Source organism: Vespa velutina, chromosome 5 (genome assembly GCF_912470025.1).
Source record: "Vespa velutina chromosome 5, iVesVel2.1, whole genome shotgun sequence".
Taxonomy (NCBI): domain Eukaryota; kingdom Metazoa; phylum Arthropoda; class Insecta; order Hymenoptera; family Vespidae; genus Vespa; species Vespa velutina.
Window position 1 is genome coordinate 6,950,567 of NC_062192.1, and position 17,500 is coordinate 6,968,066.

The 17,500-nt window shown below is 30.7% G+C and overlaps 2 protein-coding genes and 1 long non-coding RNA gene across 9 annotated transcripts in view; 2 read left to right on the top strand and 1 right to left on the bottom strand.

The window, feature by feature from the left end:
* Positions 1 to 7,318, top strand: part of LOC124949372 (serine/threonine-protein kinase ULK3) — a 7,421-nt gene extending 103 nt beyond the window's left edge. The window contains exons 1-8 of one of the 6 annotated variants that reach the window (XM_047494361.1): positions 1 to 570; positions 1,796 to 1,947; positions 2,635 to 2,849; positions 3,373 to 3,602; positions 4,254 to 4,479; positions 4,675 to 4,896; positions 5,427 to 5,611; positions 6,909 to 7,318. The exon at positions 1 to 570 is cut by the window's left edge and continues 103 nt beyond it. In XM_047494361.1, coding sequence (XP_047350317.1) covers positions 484 to 570; positions 1,796 to 1,947; positions 2,635 to 2,849; positions 3,373 to 3,602; positions 4,254 to 4,479; positions 4,675 to 4,896; positions 5,427 to 5,611; positions 6,909 to 7,016 — 1,425 coding nt within the window. In that variant the 5' untranslated portion in view covers positions 1 to 483 and the 3' untranslated portion in view covers positions 7,017 to 7,318. Of the gene's footprint in view, positions 571 to 1,757; positions 1,948 to 2,634; positions 2,850 to 3,372; positions 3,603 to 4,253; positions 4,516 to 4,674; positions 4,897 to 5,426; positions 5,612 to 6,908 lie in introns of all 6 variants that reach the window. The other 5 variants (XM_047494359.1, XM_047494362.1, XM_047494363.1 and 2 more) reach the window with 5 other exon arrangements.
* Positions 3,119 to 17,500, bottom strand: part of LOC124949376 — a 16,028-nt gene continuing 1,646 nt past the window's right edge. Inside the window, exons 1-2 of the long non-coding RNA XR_007101056.1 lie at positions 13,689 to 17,500; positions 3,119 to 4,428 (exon numbers count right to left, since the gene is read on the bottom strand). The exon at positions 13,689 to 17,500 is cut by the window's right edge and continues 1,646 nt beyond it. This is a non-coding gene — a long non-coding RNA (uncharacterized LOC124949376). The remainder of the gene's footprint in view (positions 4,429 to 13,688) is intronic.
* LOC124949369 overlaps positions 9,663 to 17,500 on the top strand; it is a 19,440-nt gene continuing 11,602 nt past the window's right edge. Inside the window, exons 1-2 of one of the 2 annotated variants that reach the window (XM_047494348.1) lie at positions 9,663 to 10,172; positions 10,450 to 10,633. In XM_047494348.1, coding sequence (XP_047350304.1) covers positions 10,537 to 10,633 — 97 coding nt within the window. In that variant the 5' untranslated portion in view covers positions 9,663 to 10,172; positions 10,450 to 10,536. Of the gene's footprint in view, positions 10,634 to 17,500 lie in introns of both variants that reach the window. The other variant, XM_047494345.1, reaches the window with a different exon arrangement.

Genomic DNA, 17,500 nt, shown 5'->3' on the forward strand with positions numbered 1-17,500 from the left:
CTCGAATGAAAATATCTTCTTCTGTCAATAAAAGATAATCTTAATCCTCTATGACCAAATTTTTTTTTCATTTCCACGAAAAAAATTATATAGTATGTGCATGTCAGAGTATTATGTATATTATTATAATTGTATCACACTAATTGTAAGTATGATTTATATTTAAATAAAATATAAAAAAAAAACCGAACATGAAGTAACGATGAAGTTTGAGTGGCAATAAAATTAAATAAAATTGATAAAGATTATAGATATCTGAATAGACATATCTGTATAACTTTGAAATAGTTTTAAAGAGAATTTACAACAAAAAAAAATAAAAGAAAAAAATTCTAAATGTAACTGAATAAAACCAAATGATTTTACTTGTTTACGCCAATGCGTCGTTGCGGGCATAGAATAGAGAAATCATGGAGCTTCTGTTAAGTCAGATCCAGCGTTATCGTGTAATGTCAGTTTAAAGATTATAATTGTTATGTTAAAATGAACCCGATAAGTGTTAAGGACTATTCGATTATAGAAACAATTGGTGCGGGTACTTATGCGACTGTTTATAAAGCAAAACGAAAGGTAAGAATATATAATTTGAAGTTCGAAGAGAAGCTGTGGAGCTTCTTCTGTTAAGTCAAGTCCCGCGTTATCATGATAATGTTAGTTTAAAGATTACAAATGTTACGTTAAAATGAGCTCGAACAAAATTGTTAAGGACTATTTGTTTATTGAAACGATCGGATGTAAGTAATTATGCGATCGTTTATAAAGCAAATATAATTTGAGGTTCGGAATCGGAGTCGTCTCTTTCGCAAGTATTAAAAACATATGATTTCAGGAACGTACATAGGCAGATGCGTTAAGGAAGTTTCATTTGTTGTCTTTAAGATTTTTCGAATTTTTTTTCTTCAGATATTCTTGTTTTTTTTTTTTATATATTTTTTTTCTTTTCTTTTTTTTTTGTTTTTGTTTTTTTCTATTTACAACTTCATTTCATTTTTCACAACTCGATATGAGATATGACATACATTGATCTTATCGTAAATGTAAATCATTCGTGTACGCACGAATCGTTCGTCCGTGTTTGTTCTTTTTTGTTTTTTTTTTTGTTTTTGTTTTTTTCATTTCTTTCTTTGTTCTCTCTTTCGAATAAAAATTATTTTTAATAATGACGTATTAGATGTAGAGATTGAAATTGATTATGCTTAGAAAAATTACTAATTTGATGAAATAAATAAATAAATATATATTATTTTATTTATTATTTTTTATATTTTTTTATTTTTTTTATATATATATAAACATGAATGAGAAACGTATTGAAGCAAGTATAAAATAACTATAGGTTATTAGTGTTTACCGATGGTAATATTTATTGAGCTATGCCAATATCGAAAAGATAGTTGATGTGTATCTTACGAATAATCGCAATATCTAGAGATAAAAATTCAATGTGAAAATCTTAAAATTTTTTTAATATACTCATTATTCCAAGAATTATTTATTAAATATATATATATATATATATATATATATATATATATATATATATAGAGAGAGAGAGAGAGAGAGAGAGAGAGAGAGAGAAAGAGAGACAAAAAATTTTAATCTAAATATCAAAATTATATCTGAATCTATATCTGAAAATAAAAATTTGACGAAACTCTCAAGTAGATTGTACCCTTCAAGTAAATAAAAATTTTTTTGTTTTTAAATATAATCGATATTAGAAATAATTATTTATTAATTATTTATTTAATAAAAAGAAGAAAAGAAAACGAAAAGGAAAAACAATTTTTCTTAGGAGGAACCATGTGATATCGTGGCAATAAAATGTGTGAACACATCGGAGTTGTCAAACTCGGCGATCAACAATCTCATGACGGAGATAAGTGTATTGAAGATATTAAATCACGAACATATTATAAAAATGAAGGAATTTTTCAGTATCGAAAAGTGCGTTGAATGTTTATTTTTCCATCTTTTTTATTTTTTTTATTTTTTTTATTTTTTTTATTTTGTTTATTTTTATTTTTTTTTTTTTACGTAAATCGAATAAATTAATTAAATTAAATTATATTGAATTGTTTAATTAACAACAAAAAAAATGTGGTTACGAACCCGACGGACGAATATAAATGAAATTAAATTTTTATAAATTATATTTTATTTCTACAATATATTTTACTTCAATTTATTTTATTTTATTTTATTTGTTGATAATAATTCATTAAAATAATTTTATTGTGTTTTATATATATATATATATATATATATATTACATGATGGGCCAAAAGTTCTCAAATGATTTTAGACATCGATTAATCTTTTTCAAGACTTTCTATAATAACATTAGTCTTTTCAGTACGTAAAATTTTAAACTTAATCAAAAAGCTTAGAAGAAATACACGAAAAGGAGCAATTGATTTTTTAAATCACTTCGGAAATATTGACCCATCTAAAAATTTTCGATTCATTTTGTATTATAAATATCGATTAAATTAAACCAATTAAAGTCTTAATTTAATTTAATGTAAATATATATGTATTTATATATTATATATTAATTATATATATATATGTAATACCGTGAACTTAATTCATTTATCGAAACTTGATCTCTTATTTTTCCTTCGACTGTAGACGAGTATACATTGTAACGGAGTATTGCGATGGCGGTGATCTTTCAAAGTATATTAAAAAGCATGGACAATTGCCTGAAAACATATGTCAAAGATTATTACAACAGCTAGGTTTAGCATTGAAATATTTGAAAGATCAAAACATCAGTCATATGGATTTGAAGCCGGAGAATTTGTTTCTCGTGATAAAACCTTATTTGAAACTCAAGCTTGGAGGTTCGTTTAATAGATATTTTCACACATATATTTGTCAATTTATAATTCGGATTGTTCGGAAAGTTCGCGTCGGTTCTTCGATATTTATTTGTGTACCAAAACATATCAGTAAATGTGTCTGTCTATCTGTGAGTGTGTGTGTGTGTATGCAAAAATAAAAATATAAAAAAAATGATAAATAATTTATCAATATATATGTATATATTACATATTAACACACATACACACACACAAACAGTTTTGTACATATATTGAAAAATTTGATCTACTACTTATAATTTTTTTTTTTTTTTTTTTTTTTTTTTTTTTTTTTTTTTTTTTTTTTTTTTTTTTTTTAAGCAATTCATTTAAATTTCCCTGTTCCATCGAAGATGAAAGACCATAATATGAACTTTCCGGACAATCGTAGATATCGATTGTAAAAATCGATCATAAGCATCTTTCTTTGATTTATTTCGTGGATTGCTTTTTTTTCTTCTCTATTTTTTTTTTCTTTTTTTTTTTTTCTTTTTTATCATTACAGATTTCGGTTTCGCAAGGTACACTAATATCGAATTCATTTATGAATTACGTGGGTCACTACGTTACATGGCACCGGAGATTTTATTAGTTAAAAAGTACGACGCTCGTACAGATCTTTGGAGTGTCGGTGTGCTCATGTATGAGTGCCTTTTTGGAAAACTACCTTATTCTGTCACTAATTCTGTACAATTGAAGAGGCTAATGATAGGACGTCGTCCAATCGAGGTGATTGTACGAAAGAGATTATTATTATTTTTTTTTTTTTATCTTTCTTTTGGTGGCTTGAACGAAAAGCACAAAACAAAAAAAAAGAGACTAACAATAAGATCGAAAATCATGATCCATCTATTCTGGAATCGATTGACACATTGAATTGTCGTATGACTGGCACTCAATTTTGCAGAATTTTTTTTTGTTCGTATCTTTTTCCTAAGATTTTGAAGATTAAAACTTTGTCATCCAACAAGATTAAATGTCTAATATAAAAAAGTATGAACAATATAAGAATCGAAAATAACTGGCAGTCAACATACAGTTAACAGAATCTTTTTCCAAGATATTTCTGAAATTTCTTTTGTTATTTAAAAGATTAATCATTTATTATCGAATAAGATCTTAAATCTAATATAAAAATTATGACAATAAAATCATCTATTTCTTTCATTTATACAAAAAGTTATAACAGATATCAGATATCAGATTAAATACGTTAGACAATGTGTATAGATATAAAATATAATAAGTTTATAATTTTGCGATCACGTTAATTTTAACGATAGAAATGTGTTAAAGAGTATTCTTTTTCTTTTTCTCTTTTTTCTTCTTTTATTTTTTTTTTATTTATTTATTTTTTTTTTTTATTTTTTCAACGTTAACATACAGATTCCAGAAGTGCCTCCTATATCCGATGAATGCAAGAGTCTTCTGTCATCGTTGCTGAAGTACGATCCTGAAGCTCGCATAAGTTTCGAAGATTTCTTCTCCAATGTGTTTTTGGATTTGAAACATGCACCAAGCAAGGAAAGCTACCAGAAAGGTTTGGAACTTGCACAAGAAGCTGTCAAAAAGGATCGTGAAAAAGAATCACAAGAGGCATTCCATTTGTATTGTGAGGCCTTGAAATATTTTATTCCATTATTGATAAGTAAGGATTATTTTAACTTTTTGAAACGCGTGTTTACATTTTTTTTTTTTTTAATAATAATAATTTTATTGCATCCTATTATTTTATTGCATCCGATAATTATTTTATTGCATCCGATAATTTTATTGCATCCCTAATTGTTGTCCGTTCGGTCGTCAGACGACAGTGATTCGGAAAAAAAAGAGGCTATGAGGTTACACGTGAACGATTATATAAATCGAGCGGAGGAACTCAAATTGCAATTTAAAGATAAAGAAAATAGTGAAGAAAAGAAAAGGGTTAACCAAAAGGTAGAAGAGACAGAATGCGTTCCAAGGACATCGTCTGAAGGGTTGTCATCCCCGTTAAATAGATTTCCGGGACATTCCTTTCACAAATTACGTTCGTATTTTATGATATATTATATATATTTAATATAAATATTTTTTTCTCAGAAAAACAATATATATTCATATATATTTATAGTATATTTTTATATACTAATAAAAATTTACATATATATATATTTTTTTCTGAGAAGATTCTAAGTATGCATCTTTTTTTGTTTTTTCTTACATCTATATCATGCCTACAATTTTTTCCATAAAAATTTTTTAACATTAGATTTACGGAAGTCATTAATTTGACGAATTAAAAATATTTAAAGTTAAAAAAAAGTTGTAAATATTATTTCTCGTCAATTTATTTTGACATTGATCTATTTATTACTAATACTATGAATTAATATTACAAAAAAATTTATCCGAATAATAATAACGAATAAAAATGAGTATAAAACGAATTATTGCAAATCTAGTATTAATTTGTGATTTTTAATTTATTAATAAACGATTTCATTTGATTTTCTTTTTTTTTTTTTTTTTTTTTTTTTTTTTTTTTTTTTTTTTTTTTCCTTTAATTCAATGCATTAGGAATTCTCAGCAAGAGTACACCGAGTATGGCCGATGCACTCGACATTGGAGAAGTTGGCGTGCAATATCTTTCTGAGGGCAATTACGTTCAAGCTTTAGAAAAATTTCAATCGAGTTTAAGTGTCTTGGTACCGTTGTTGAGTAAAGAACCACTTGGCCATAGAAGAGATCTGCTTCACGAACAGGTGATTTTGTTATTCATTTATTTTTTTTCTCTTTGTTTATTTTGCTTTTATTCTGTTAAAGTATATAAAATTATCCAATCGTTATCACACAGGATGTTGTGCGAAAAGTTCTTAGATGATTTTACAAATTTAATTATAATTAATAATATTCTTCGAAGTATTTTTAGGCCTGATAATTTTACATTATCAGAGAAAAAGAAATTAACCGGGAAAGTTTCGAAAAAGATAAATCGATTTTTAAAATCACCCAGTAACTTTTGGATCACCCTGTAGTATTGTATATATTAACGCTTAATTTTGATAATATCAATTTTCTTGAATTTTTAATATTCTATTTTTTTAACGATTTTAATTTAATTCTGTACTTGTGTGTGTATGTGCGCATGTTTGTGGTGTGTGAAAGAGCATGGTTGGTGAAACACATTACTTTTGCATAATCAATACAATGTATTAAGTAATCTTCCATAAAAAATCGTATTTCGCAATATCATATTACATGAAATCGATACTTTCGCATGTATTCAAAGAAACGTAAAAAGTATATAAGTGATATAATATAAGGTAAGTTTCGAAGATAAATCGGTGATAAATATAATAAGAAGTAAAGTGAGAAGAATAAGAATACAACGATGTCTATTTGTCCTTGACCTTGCATAGTAGAGTATATATCATCAATGTTTCACAAAACAATCTTTGGAGAATATTTTTTTATCAAATATTTTTCAATTTCTATTCTTTGTTCTTTTTTTTTCTTCCATTTTTTTTTGTTCCGATGAATATTTTACCCACCATTAATATTTGTAGTAATATTTATTAGTTTATAAATATTGAGATACAAGATAAAGTGTAATCTTTTTATTATGGTATCCTCAAGTATAAAACAAATATATTAATATAATATTATATAAAATGATATTACTTTTATATATATATATAACACTATACTAATAATATATTATCCTCTCTTTCTCTCTCTCTCTCTCTCTCTCTCTCTCTCTCTCTCTCTCTCTCTCTCTCTTCTCTCTCTCTCTGTCTCTCTCTCTCTGTCTCTCTCTAAAAAAAACATTATATTATATAATAAATATTTAAATATATATTTTATTATATATATAATATATTAGATTAATAAAATATTAATATTTCACATTTTCGAGAAATCCTTACAAATCTTTTTCAAATCAATACAAATCCTTTTTGAAATAAAAAGAATCCTAAATTAAATGACGGGACTCAAATCAATATAATACAATTAATAATAATTAAAACACATAAATTATTAATTATTACCTATTAACAGGTACAACTTTGGATGCGAACGGCCGAAAGTACGAAGATTCTTTTATCAGCAAAGAATATGAAATCTATCCAACGTGACTCTGATTACTATGATTGTATAATACAATAAAAAGGAAAATAAGAGACGATATTGTAAAAAAGATGACATACTCTTATTTTTATTAAATATTGTGTTATTATTATACGTATTTTTTCTTTAAATTTTTGAATTAAGACTGATTCATTAACTTATATAAGCGAGTTATATATATATATATATATATATATATATATATATATATATATATATATTTAGAAATACATTCCTATTTATACGTGTCCTAGTTTCATTTGTCAAATTGTAAAACTATAAGCCTATCTTGTAAAACTTACAAAGCTTAAAATTTTTATTAAAAGCCTAAGAAATCTCAAGAAAGTGTAATTTTTTAAATCACCTGAAAACTGTTTCTTATTTTTTATCTTAACTTACTTCATCCCGCCGTAGTAGTTAGTCGAAAAAAGAAAAAAAAAAAAAACTTTTCGTTCTTCGCATTATTATGCGTATGCAAAAGAACGTTAAAATCTAATGAGAATGATCCAGAAAATTGTTTTATATCTTTTTTTATTCATGCGCATATCTTTCTCGTAAAACGATAAAACTTGTTCCTGCAAAAAAAAAAAGAAGGAAAGAAACAGAACAAACAAACAAAAAAGAAAATATAAACAACGAAAATATATTTTTTAATGTATTTTTATCTTATAACGATATTATTAATGGGTATTAATAAAAATAAACTTGTTTCATTCCTTGAAAAAATAGAACGACAAAATAATGAAACGAAAAAATAAATGAATTATTTGAAAAAAATCATGCTAAAGTGATTTAACTAATCAATAAAATTAATGAGTTATGATAAAATACAGCTTTTTTTATTTATCATTGTTAAAAAAAAAAAAAAAAAAAAAACGAGAGAGAGAGACAGAAATAAAAACAGTAAGTAAACCAAATAATTATAAAAATAAATCGTAATAAATTATATTATAAAAAAAATTCTTGGAAAAATTCGGAAAATTCTAAATGATCCGAAAAGAAAAGGAAAAAGGAACTTACACAACAATACTTTACATAAAACATGCAAACCAACCGATACTCACGAGAAACTGACGTGACCATACGCGTGACCATGATAATTTCCGTTTTATATTTAAAACAGATGAAAATATTTCAACCATATGTTAATTTTGTTCGTATATATATATATATATATATATGTATACGTAAAATTATATGAAAGAATTATATATATAAATTATAATAACTATACTCACTTTCTTTACTTTTGATTGGAGAAGACTATAATTTTTAAATAATTCATATCTTAAAATTTCAAAACATCTCAAAACGTTTCGTATATGTATATATATATATATATATATATATATATATATATATGCACATATATATATAATATATATATGCATATAAATTAAACCACTTCCATAATCTCATCGGCTAATATACGTGCATGTACATAATACTTATATAAATTGTTTGCTTCACTTACTTGATACATTCCACATGTTTATAAGTACTGTACATAAATATATATATATATATATATATATATATATATATATATATATATATATATATATATATATATATATGAATATTAATTATATATATTGAATACTAAACATACATATAGTATTCAAACAGTATGATAGATTTGAAACATAGCTTATTTAGTGACGTCATAACTTAGACATGAATGTAATAACGTTGATAGAGAGAACATAATAGACACCTGCCAAAATTGGCAATTCGAATCATACATCATTTATATGGATAAATAAAAGTCACACGATGTCTACTTTTTTTTTCTTCTAATTTTTTTTCTTCAAATTACTTCATTCCCGAAATAGATCGTAATATATCTCAAAGAAAAGAAAAAAGAAAAAAGTATTTGTTGTATATATATATATATATATATATATATATATATATATACACATACATATATACCTATACATATACACGCCCATAGTAGGAGAGGGAGGAATAGAGAGAAAAAAAAAAGAAAAGAAAAAAAAAGAAAAGAAAGAAAGAAAGAAGAAAGAAAGAAAGAAAGAAAGAAGAAAACTACAAGATCGGAGTTGCTTAAACGGAAGAAGATGGCGCTAGTGAAACCGCATCACCCCCTGCGATTTCCGGTTGAAGCACGTGATATCTAACGGTCGCCGTTGCTCCGAAGCGTCATGGAAATTTCCATTCTCGAGCAACAACGCAACACAACTAAATCGCTCCCCCTATCTCCCCCTCTCCTCCTTCCCCTTCCACGCTCTAATCCCTCCTATCCCCTCTCTTCCAGTATCCAGTGTACATAAGCCCCCACTCCGTTAAGGCATTACGCCATCGGTCGGTCCACCTCCATCCTACGTTTGATCGCCAATCAGATTGCGTCTGGTTATGTACAGACACCCCCACCACTCACTGAAGACTGTCATAAATCCCCACTACTTGATGATTTTACGCGTTTTCGAGTGACTTGGCAACGTCGCAACCGTTAAGTATATAAGGAAGGGTGGGGAGGAAAGGGGGGAAAATGGGGGTTGGAGGGAAGGGAGGGATAGGGGCGGTGAGGGACGGAACAATCGGGAGAGGAGGGTGGGGGACAACCGCGTTTGGTGGTGGGGATAGGAGTCGCGGGGTCGGAGGGAGGGACGAGGAAAGGGGGCGGAAGGGTATGGAGGGAGGATACGAGAAAGAACTGGCAACGTGTGCCACATTCAAATCTGAACGGAACCCGGGTCAGCCTCTCCGTTGAACGCCGTAAGAAAACGGCACGGAAAAGCGTGGTCGAACGCGCGAATAGAATAATCCTGCGTTTAGTAAGTTCGAACAGTGTTCGTCTATTTGGAGAATAAAATATTATTTTTCTTGATCATCATTAAATCATCCCATCTTAATAGCATGTCTGTTAAGTTCGCTCGCTCGCTCGTGTTCGCGTTCACGCAGTGAGTAAAAAAAAAATAAAAGAAAAAAAACGTGGCGCGTCCACTTCGTCTATTCGTCTGTCCGTTCGTGAGTTCGTTTCGTTTCGTTTCGTTCCGTTCCGTTTCGTTTCGTCTCGTTTCGTTCCGTTCCGTTTCGTCGTTCATTTGTTCGTTCGTGTATTCGTACGCACGCGAGTGTTATATGTACGAAAGAGATCGAGAGCGAAAGCGAGAAACACAGGATTTGAAATAAACGCGAAGACGAGCAGCACGATACACCCTGGTGGATGTATGCGCGCCCTGTCTCAGAGGAAATCCTATTGGATTCTTCTTAATATTATCCTATCTCCTGTTTCTATCTCTCTATCTCTCCCCCTCTCTCTCCCTCTCTTTCCTTTCTTCTTTCTTTCTTTCTTTCTTTCTTTTCTTTCTTTCTTTCTTTCTTTCTTTCTTTCTTTCTTTCTTTCTATCTTTCTTTCTTTCTTTTTCTCTCTCTCTAGTTTTGTTTAACTCTATATCTCACTTCTTTCTTTCGTGTCGCGTATGAATTTCGCGGTTATATGTAGACCGGCGGCCGATGTAAATGTCACGAATAATAAATAAGGGTAGTGCCTTGACCGTGGGTCGAAAGTGTCGCTCAAAGGGGCGAAATTATGTGCATGGACGTTCAGACTAACGAGAAGAAGGAGAAGATGAACGACAGGATCATCGACGAGGACGTGCAGATCGTCGAAGCCCGTGTTACAAGAGGTAAGGAACTTACATTTTGAGGTTATGGGTGGCGACAGTGCCGGCGCTAGCGGCAATAGTAGTGATTACAAACGGCAATACGCCAAACACAGCGCAGTTGGTTGTACGGCGAAACTCTGTTGACAAAGTTAATCTATTGACTATACCTTGACTCAGTTTTTTAAGATCTTGTCTTTTCCACATTTCTTGTATCATCATTCTTTCTCTTTCTCTCTTTTTCCTCATGCCTTTCATACTATACAAATTATATTATACCACTACATTGTATCGCTTATACTTCTCTGATTCTTTACCGAAACTTCTCTTAATTTTATATCGTTGATATTAATCAGCGAGATATACATCTCTCTTTTATCTGTTTTCCTTTTCTCTCTTCCGAATTCTCCTATTTCTCCTTTCGTGTTTTTCTCAAGAAAATACTTTCAATGAAATTCGTACGAAAGATCGGGACGATTGTTTTTATTTGTATCGATAGAACCTCCTCCTCTTGTGTGTACGTCTCTATGCGTATATATATATATATATATATATATATATATATATATATTTACATTGAAAATCAGTGTTCTACATGCGTGCGTCGCGATCGGTTTATAATTTTATAACGAGCATTGTATGAACGACATACTTTATTTACAAAACTTGTCAATGATTTAAGTGTGTTATATGAGAAGTATATATATATATATGTGTGTGTAGATCAATCATTTCACGATATATATGTATAGGATCACGACCGGAGCCTACGCATAATTAAACGTTGCGCGCGAGACACCTTGCGCGCGCGATACACGGCAGACGGACCACGTGGTCGAATAAAAACACAAGCCCGAATCGATCTCTTTCGAACTGAACGTTTGAAAGGATTATACATACTACCTTGGCGTTTCTTCGAACTTTATCGATGGATGGCAAATCTTCAACGAGATGGATGAATGCTTTAATATCGTTTAGATATCTCTTCGTTCGTACGAAGTTTCGAGGAATGACGTCATGATTTATTTAAGGCACACTGTAAGACGATCCCTAAAAAGAGCGTTAGAGAGGGAGGGAGGGAAAGAGAGAAAGAGAGAGAGAGAGAGAGAGAGCATGTAAGAAGACGTAGCCGCATTTTAAAAAGGGAATGTCTCTCCCCACGATCTTCTCTTAATAGTAATCATAATAAATTATTATTATTATTATTATTATTATTATTATTATTATTATTATTATTATTATTATTATTATTATTATTATTATTATTTTCGAAACATAATTCGGATTATACGATTGAATTTTTAACGAACAATGAAACATCTTTTTACGATTCGTCGATGTTTCTTAACTTAACCTAACCTGAACTATCTTAACTTAACCAAACCTAACTTAAACTTTTTTTGTAACGTTATTCATTTATTTTTCGCGACTGTCTGAATGTTGCTCGTTCGTTGGTTTGTGTTCTCTTACAATTACTTAAATTAAAATCGTGCGAAAATGAAAATGCAAATGATCAAAATAAGATAGATACTAAAGTGTTACGTATTAGTATCAACGATATATATCGTTTGATCTAATGTATCTTGTTGTCATCGAACGTCTAAGCAGTAGACATCCCATTAGGAAGGTGAAACAACATCGAGAACGAATCGATCGCAGACATTGCTCTGTTGGCGTCTTCTAATATGGCGGATGTCTTAGAGATTATCCAAGCAGAAGATGAAATTGGTGGTATCAAGTTCTTTTTTACTTTAATATATTGATATTCGTGTGTATATATATATATATATACATATATTAAAAATATTTTAATGTTATGTATTTAAAAAATATATTATTAGTATATATATATATAACCGACTATCTATATAACTATATACTGTGTAATTTACAGCATATATAAATATGTATATATATAACTAAACTAATATAGTATATAATGTTAACTAAAAAAAAAAAAATAAAATAATATATATTATATATTGTTTATAAGATATATATACATATACACAATCATAGCTATAAATAACCATATATATATATATATGATGATGATGATGATAAAGAAAAGATGCGAGTCTCTTATCTTTCCGATATTGATTTCACGTTCTACGAAGATAATAATGATCTCCCATAACCATGGATGCTTTAAGTCAATTTAATGTTTCTATATATGAGTTATAGATACAGGAATATTCTTATGTATGCGGAATGAAAAAAATAATAATTTAATAATGTGATTTACGATGCGTTATAATAATAATAATAATAATAATAATAATACTAATAATAATAATAAATAATAAATAATAATAATAAATAATAATAATATAATATAATCCGTCGTGTATATATAGAAAGAGCGCGGAATCGAATGCTGCCGAGTTTATTATTCATGAGGGTCTTATAAATGGTGTTCCTCGTCTCTCATCGTGATGCACATACGAACCTAGTATATATATACTAGTAAGTATATATATATATATATATATATATATATATATATATACGCGCACGCGTGTGTATGCACAAGTATTCTCGTTTATTATATTACACTATGTTTCTCATACAGGCTGGGCCAAAAGTCCCTAGGAGGACCAAAAGTTCCTAGATGAATTTTAAAAATCGATTACTTCCCCCCCCCCTTTTTCTTTTTTCCTTTTTTTTTATGAAATTGCAAGCTTAGCTTTGTAAAACTCGAAGCCTAACTACAGAAAAAAAAAAAATAATCGATTTTTAAATTTACTTAGAAACTTTTTGCTCTCCTAGGGATTTTTGGTCCTCCCTGTAGTAGTATACTATGTATATCTCATACTTTTTCATTAAATATGCCAAGCGTATTATCTACGAGTGGCCTCTTTCTTTCTCTCTATCTCTCTTTCTACCCCCCCCCCTCCCTTTCCTCTTCCCTCTTCTGGATCGTAGTGCCGGAAAATTAAAGATGGAAAAGGGGTGCAATGGTGTGAGATATGGTCAAAAAAGCCTCTCGGCAGCGTGTATATATATATATATATATTTGTATGTGTATGTTATGTATATATGTATATATGTATATATATAGTATGTATATTATACGTACATACGCGTATGTACCTCACAACGATGTTTTTATTTCTTTCCTCTTGTTTTTTCTCTTTTTATTTATTTATTTTTTTCTTTCTTCGTTTTTTTCTTTTTTTTATTTTTTACTTGAAGAAGTGCTCACGTTAAAGGAAACTAAGTAGATGTATGCGCGCGGGTATGTAGCCAGCCATGCTCCTCGTACAGTTGATCCACAAATGCGCACATCGTGTAACGTGGACCGTGATGGTGGTAGCGTCGATGATGGTGGGGTAGGATGGTGTGGTCGTGACGGTGGTAGTGGTAGCGCTTACCAGGCCGACCGACCGTCCGTCGTCACTTGACGCGCAGGTATATATATATGTATACATATATATTTATATATACATGCGTATGTATATACGTATGTATATACGCGGAGCCAAATATATACGCGGTGGTATGTATATAGGCGGTCCGAGAGTCGCCAGGGAAATATGTACTGGCGCAGTACATAATGTACCCTCATCTATATACTACATAAGAACCCGAGTAGTGATGTAACAAAGAGGTACTTTCACGAAGTTAGCCGAACTGTTCCGAAGCCGCCCGGCTTCGGGCAAGTCGCATGCGTGCTCTCTGTGCGATAGATGTAGGTATCTATGTATATATATATGTATATATATCCTATGTACATATATACATATATACGTATATATATATTACGTCGTATGTGTGTGTATAATACCTTACGATTCTCGTCAGCTGCGACGACTGAACGCCGCCATATGCAATTTTACTAAGCGCGTAAAAAATGTTTCTCTGAAAGCTCACCTGCTTCCCGTTTGTGCAATTTATAATAGGATTCTTTTCTCTAGACAATCCCTAACCATTCGCTTTTTACCTAGTTTCTATGATTCTTTTTATTTCTTTTTTCCTTATATTTTTTTTTTCTTTTTATTTTTTTTTTCCTTTTTTTTCTATTTTTTTCTATTTTTTTTCTTTTTTTTTTTTTCTTTTTTTTTTTACAAATACAACAGTAGTAAAGATATCAATTTAAATCTGATAGCCATATACATACGTATACATAATAGTCTCTAGCAAGAAAAAGAGACACGCCTTGTTAACGTTCTATTGCGAAATTTATATAAGCGGCCACTCACATTGGCCAGGACGATTTCATAGTTACGTAATATTTGCTTCCGCGATGGCATATTTTTACAAAAGGAAATAAATATCGTTTGGTCGTTATGATAGTGTACAAAGAGAGAGGGAGGAGAAGAGAATGGAGGAGATTGGAAGGAACGGAGATAGTGAAGGGAAGAGAGAAACAAATAGAGGGAGGAGAGCGAAAGCGCGGGAGAGAGAAAGAACGAGCACAGAGAATGGCGGTGAGAGGTGTAGTAGAGAGAGAGAGAAAGAGAGAGTAAGAGAGATAGAGAGCGAGAACGAGAGAGAGAATGGATAGATTGGAAGAAGGCACATCCGGTTGAGCGCCATATTGTTCTTTCAGTAATTCCTCGCTGCCCTCCCCCACGCACCCGCCAACCCTTGAACCAAGTATGCGCTTCGCTCGGCATAGTAACAGCGGCAATGGCGAACGACTATAAATAGATCGCTAACGACCTTCCAGTGTTGCCAAAACGACTGGCCCAGAGGAAAGACGTAGAAGAAGGCGGGCTACCAAGGCCGCGCCCGCCATTTTGCGATGGCAACGCCGCAACCGTTGGAAATGTTGTTGACGGTTTTCGACCTCGATGATCCGTCTTTGACGAAGGACATCGTCTAGAATAAACAAGCATTTGTTAGTTGCGAAAGAGAAGTTCTTTGGGGCCAAAGCTTTTGATATTTTTTAAATAGAGCAATGGGAAAAAATAAAAAAATAGAGAGGAAAAAAGGAAGTATAAAATGTGAAGGGATAATTAATCGGCACGGGAAAAATTAGATTATAACAAAGAGGGGGTAGAAAGGGGGGGGAGAAAAAGGGGGAGGAGGGGTTGTATCAATAAGTAGAGATTGCGAAAGAAAACTATCCTTAAAATGGCGACTTTTTAACGTATATACGTTTCTCAAGTATCGATCAAGCGACGTTGCCGTGTACATCTAGGTGTACTGGTTTCTCTCTATGTGTGTAGTGGGAATATACATGGTTGCAACGTTGAAAAAAGGGGGGAGTGGGCGTGCCTGGATAGAGTAGAGCCGGCAACGCTGCGCGGCTGTAAATCATGATTAAAATAATAAGTATAATACATATGTAGTACATAGAGAGGAGGTCGTGTCGGGTATATGTATTTAAGAGGTGCGCAAAGGCACGGATCGGAGAGTATGTCTGGCTGGGTTCTGCGCAGCTTCGGTTCCCCCACTCTCGTTTTCCAATCCCCCACCATCGAAGAGAAATCCCACGGGCGAGTTCCATAAGTTGTAGTGGGGGTTGGACAGATGGATGGGAGAGGGGGTGAGGGCACCTGAAACCGCGGCTATATACCCCCGCGTACGTTTACCAATCTTGGCACTTTGCCTGAAAGAGCATATCGACCGTGCGACGTTGTCACATCGTCTCGTACGATCTTACGCTCTGGTCCTGGCCACTCTTTGAGCGGTATGTACCTAGCCTCCTGCAGCCGATCCATGCAACACGATGCGAAACTCGATCGGTCGTACGATTTAATTATTTACGTGGCCCCAACCAACACTGGATTCATCAGCAACGCATAACGTGTAACTTTACACACGCGCACGTTCAAAAGTTTATACCACGGCGAAAGTTATGATACCGATACTCTTAAACTTACCACTCACGAGTTTTACTCTTATACATATATACATACATATATATACACACATATATATTATATATATATATATATATATATATATATATATATATATGTATATATGTTTTTTTCGTAATTTTCTTTTTATTGGGAATTTGGGATTTGTACTGGAGTATATATTCGTATGTAATCTATTGCGCCCGAAAGTATATCCGCGATATTATATATAATCTTATCTTTCTAATCAAATACTTTCCTTAACACTGCGGTTCACGATCTAAATGTGATCCTTACTTTCAATACTCCAATTAACAACATATTTTTCGATACCTTTTTCTGATTGTATGAATGCTGATATAGGAGAAAAAAATAAATTAATAAATCTTTTTTAATCCTGATCTTGACGATTTTCTTTATCGTCCCAAATTATTATTATTATTATTATTTTTTTTTTTTTTTTTTTTTTTTTTTTTTTACATATATTCTTTACTTTCTCAGGCAGTCAATGATAATGATCTATTTTTAACTGAAACAAGTCATACATATATAATTGATTTTTTAATAATATAATGTCTTTTTGATTATTTCAACATGATGAAACCGATAGTTAATGGCATTTTAAATATTACTTAAATATATATTTATACTTCTTCATAGGACTTTAAAATTTGACTAATCGATTTTTCTACACATTATTCTTCAATTCGAATTTAATAGCGTTTAATAGAGTTTAATATTTATCAATTTTTAATTCTACGTCGTAGCAGAAATAATTTTTTCTTTACAATTTAAAGTTGCCCATCTTTTATGACGTTATTAGATAGATATATACTATCAAAAATGCATTTGTTTATTGATAAAGTCTACGCTGCTAAGCTACAAGATTCCGTTGATGAATACCGCAAAGTGTTAATTTACATCTACATACATATATATATATATATATATATATATATATATATATATCATTACATTACATATATATATCTTTGAAATAATTAATAAGATTAAACTTTGACAACTATCGCGCAGCAGAGAGATTTATAAACGACATTATTACTTAGAATAGAGATTTATC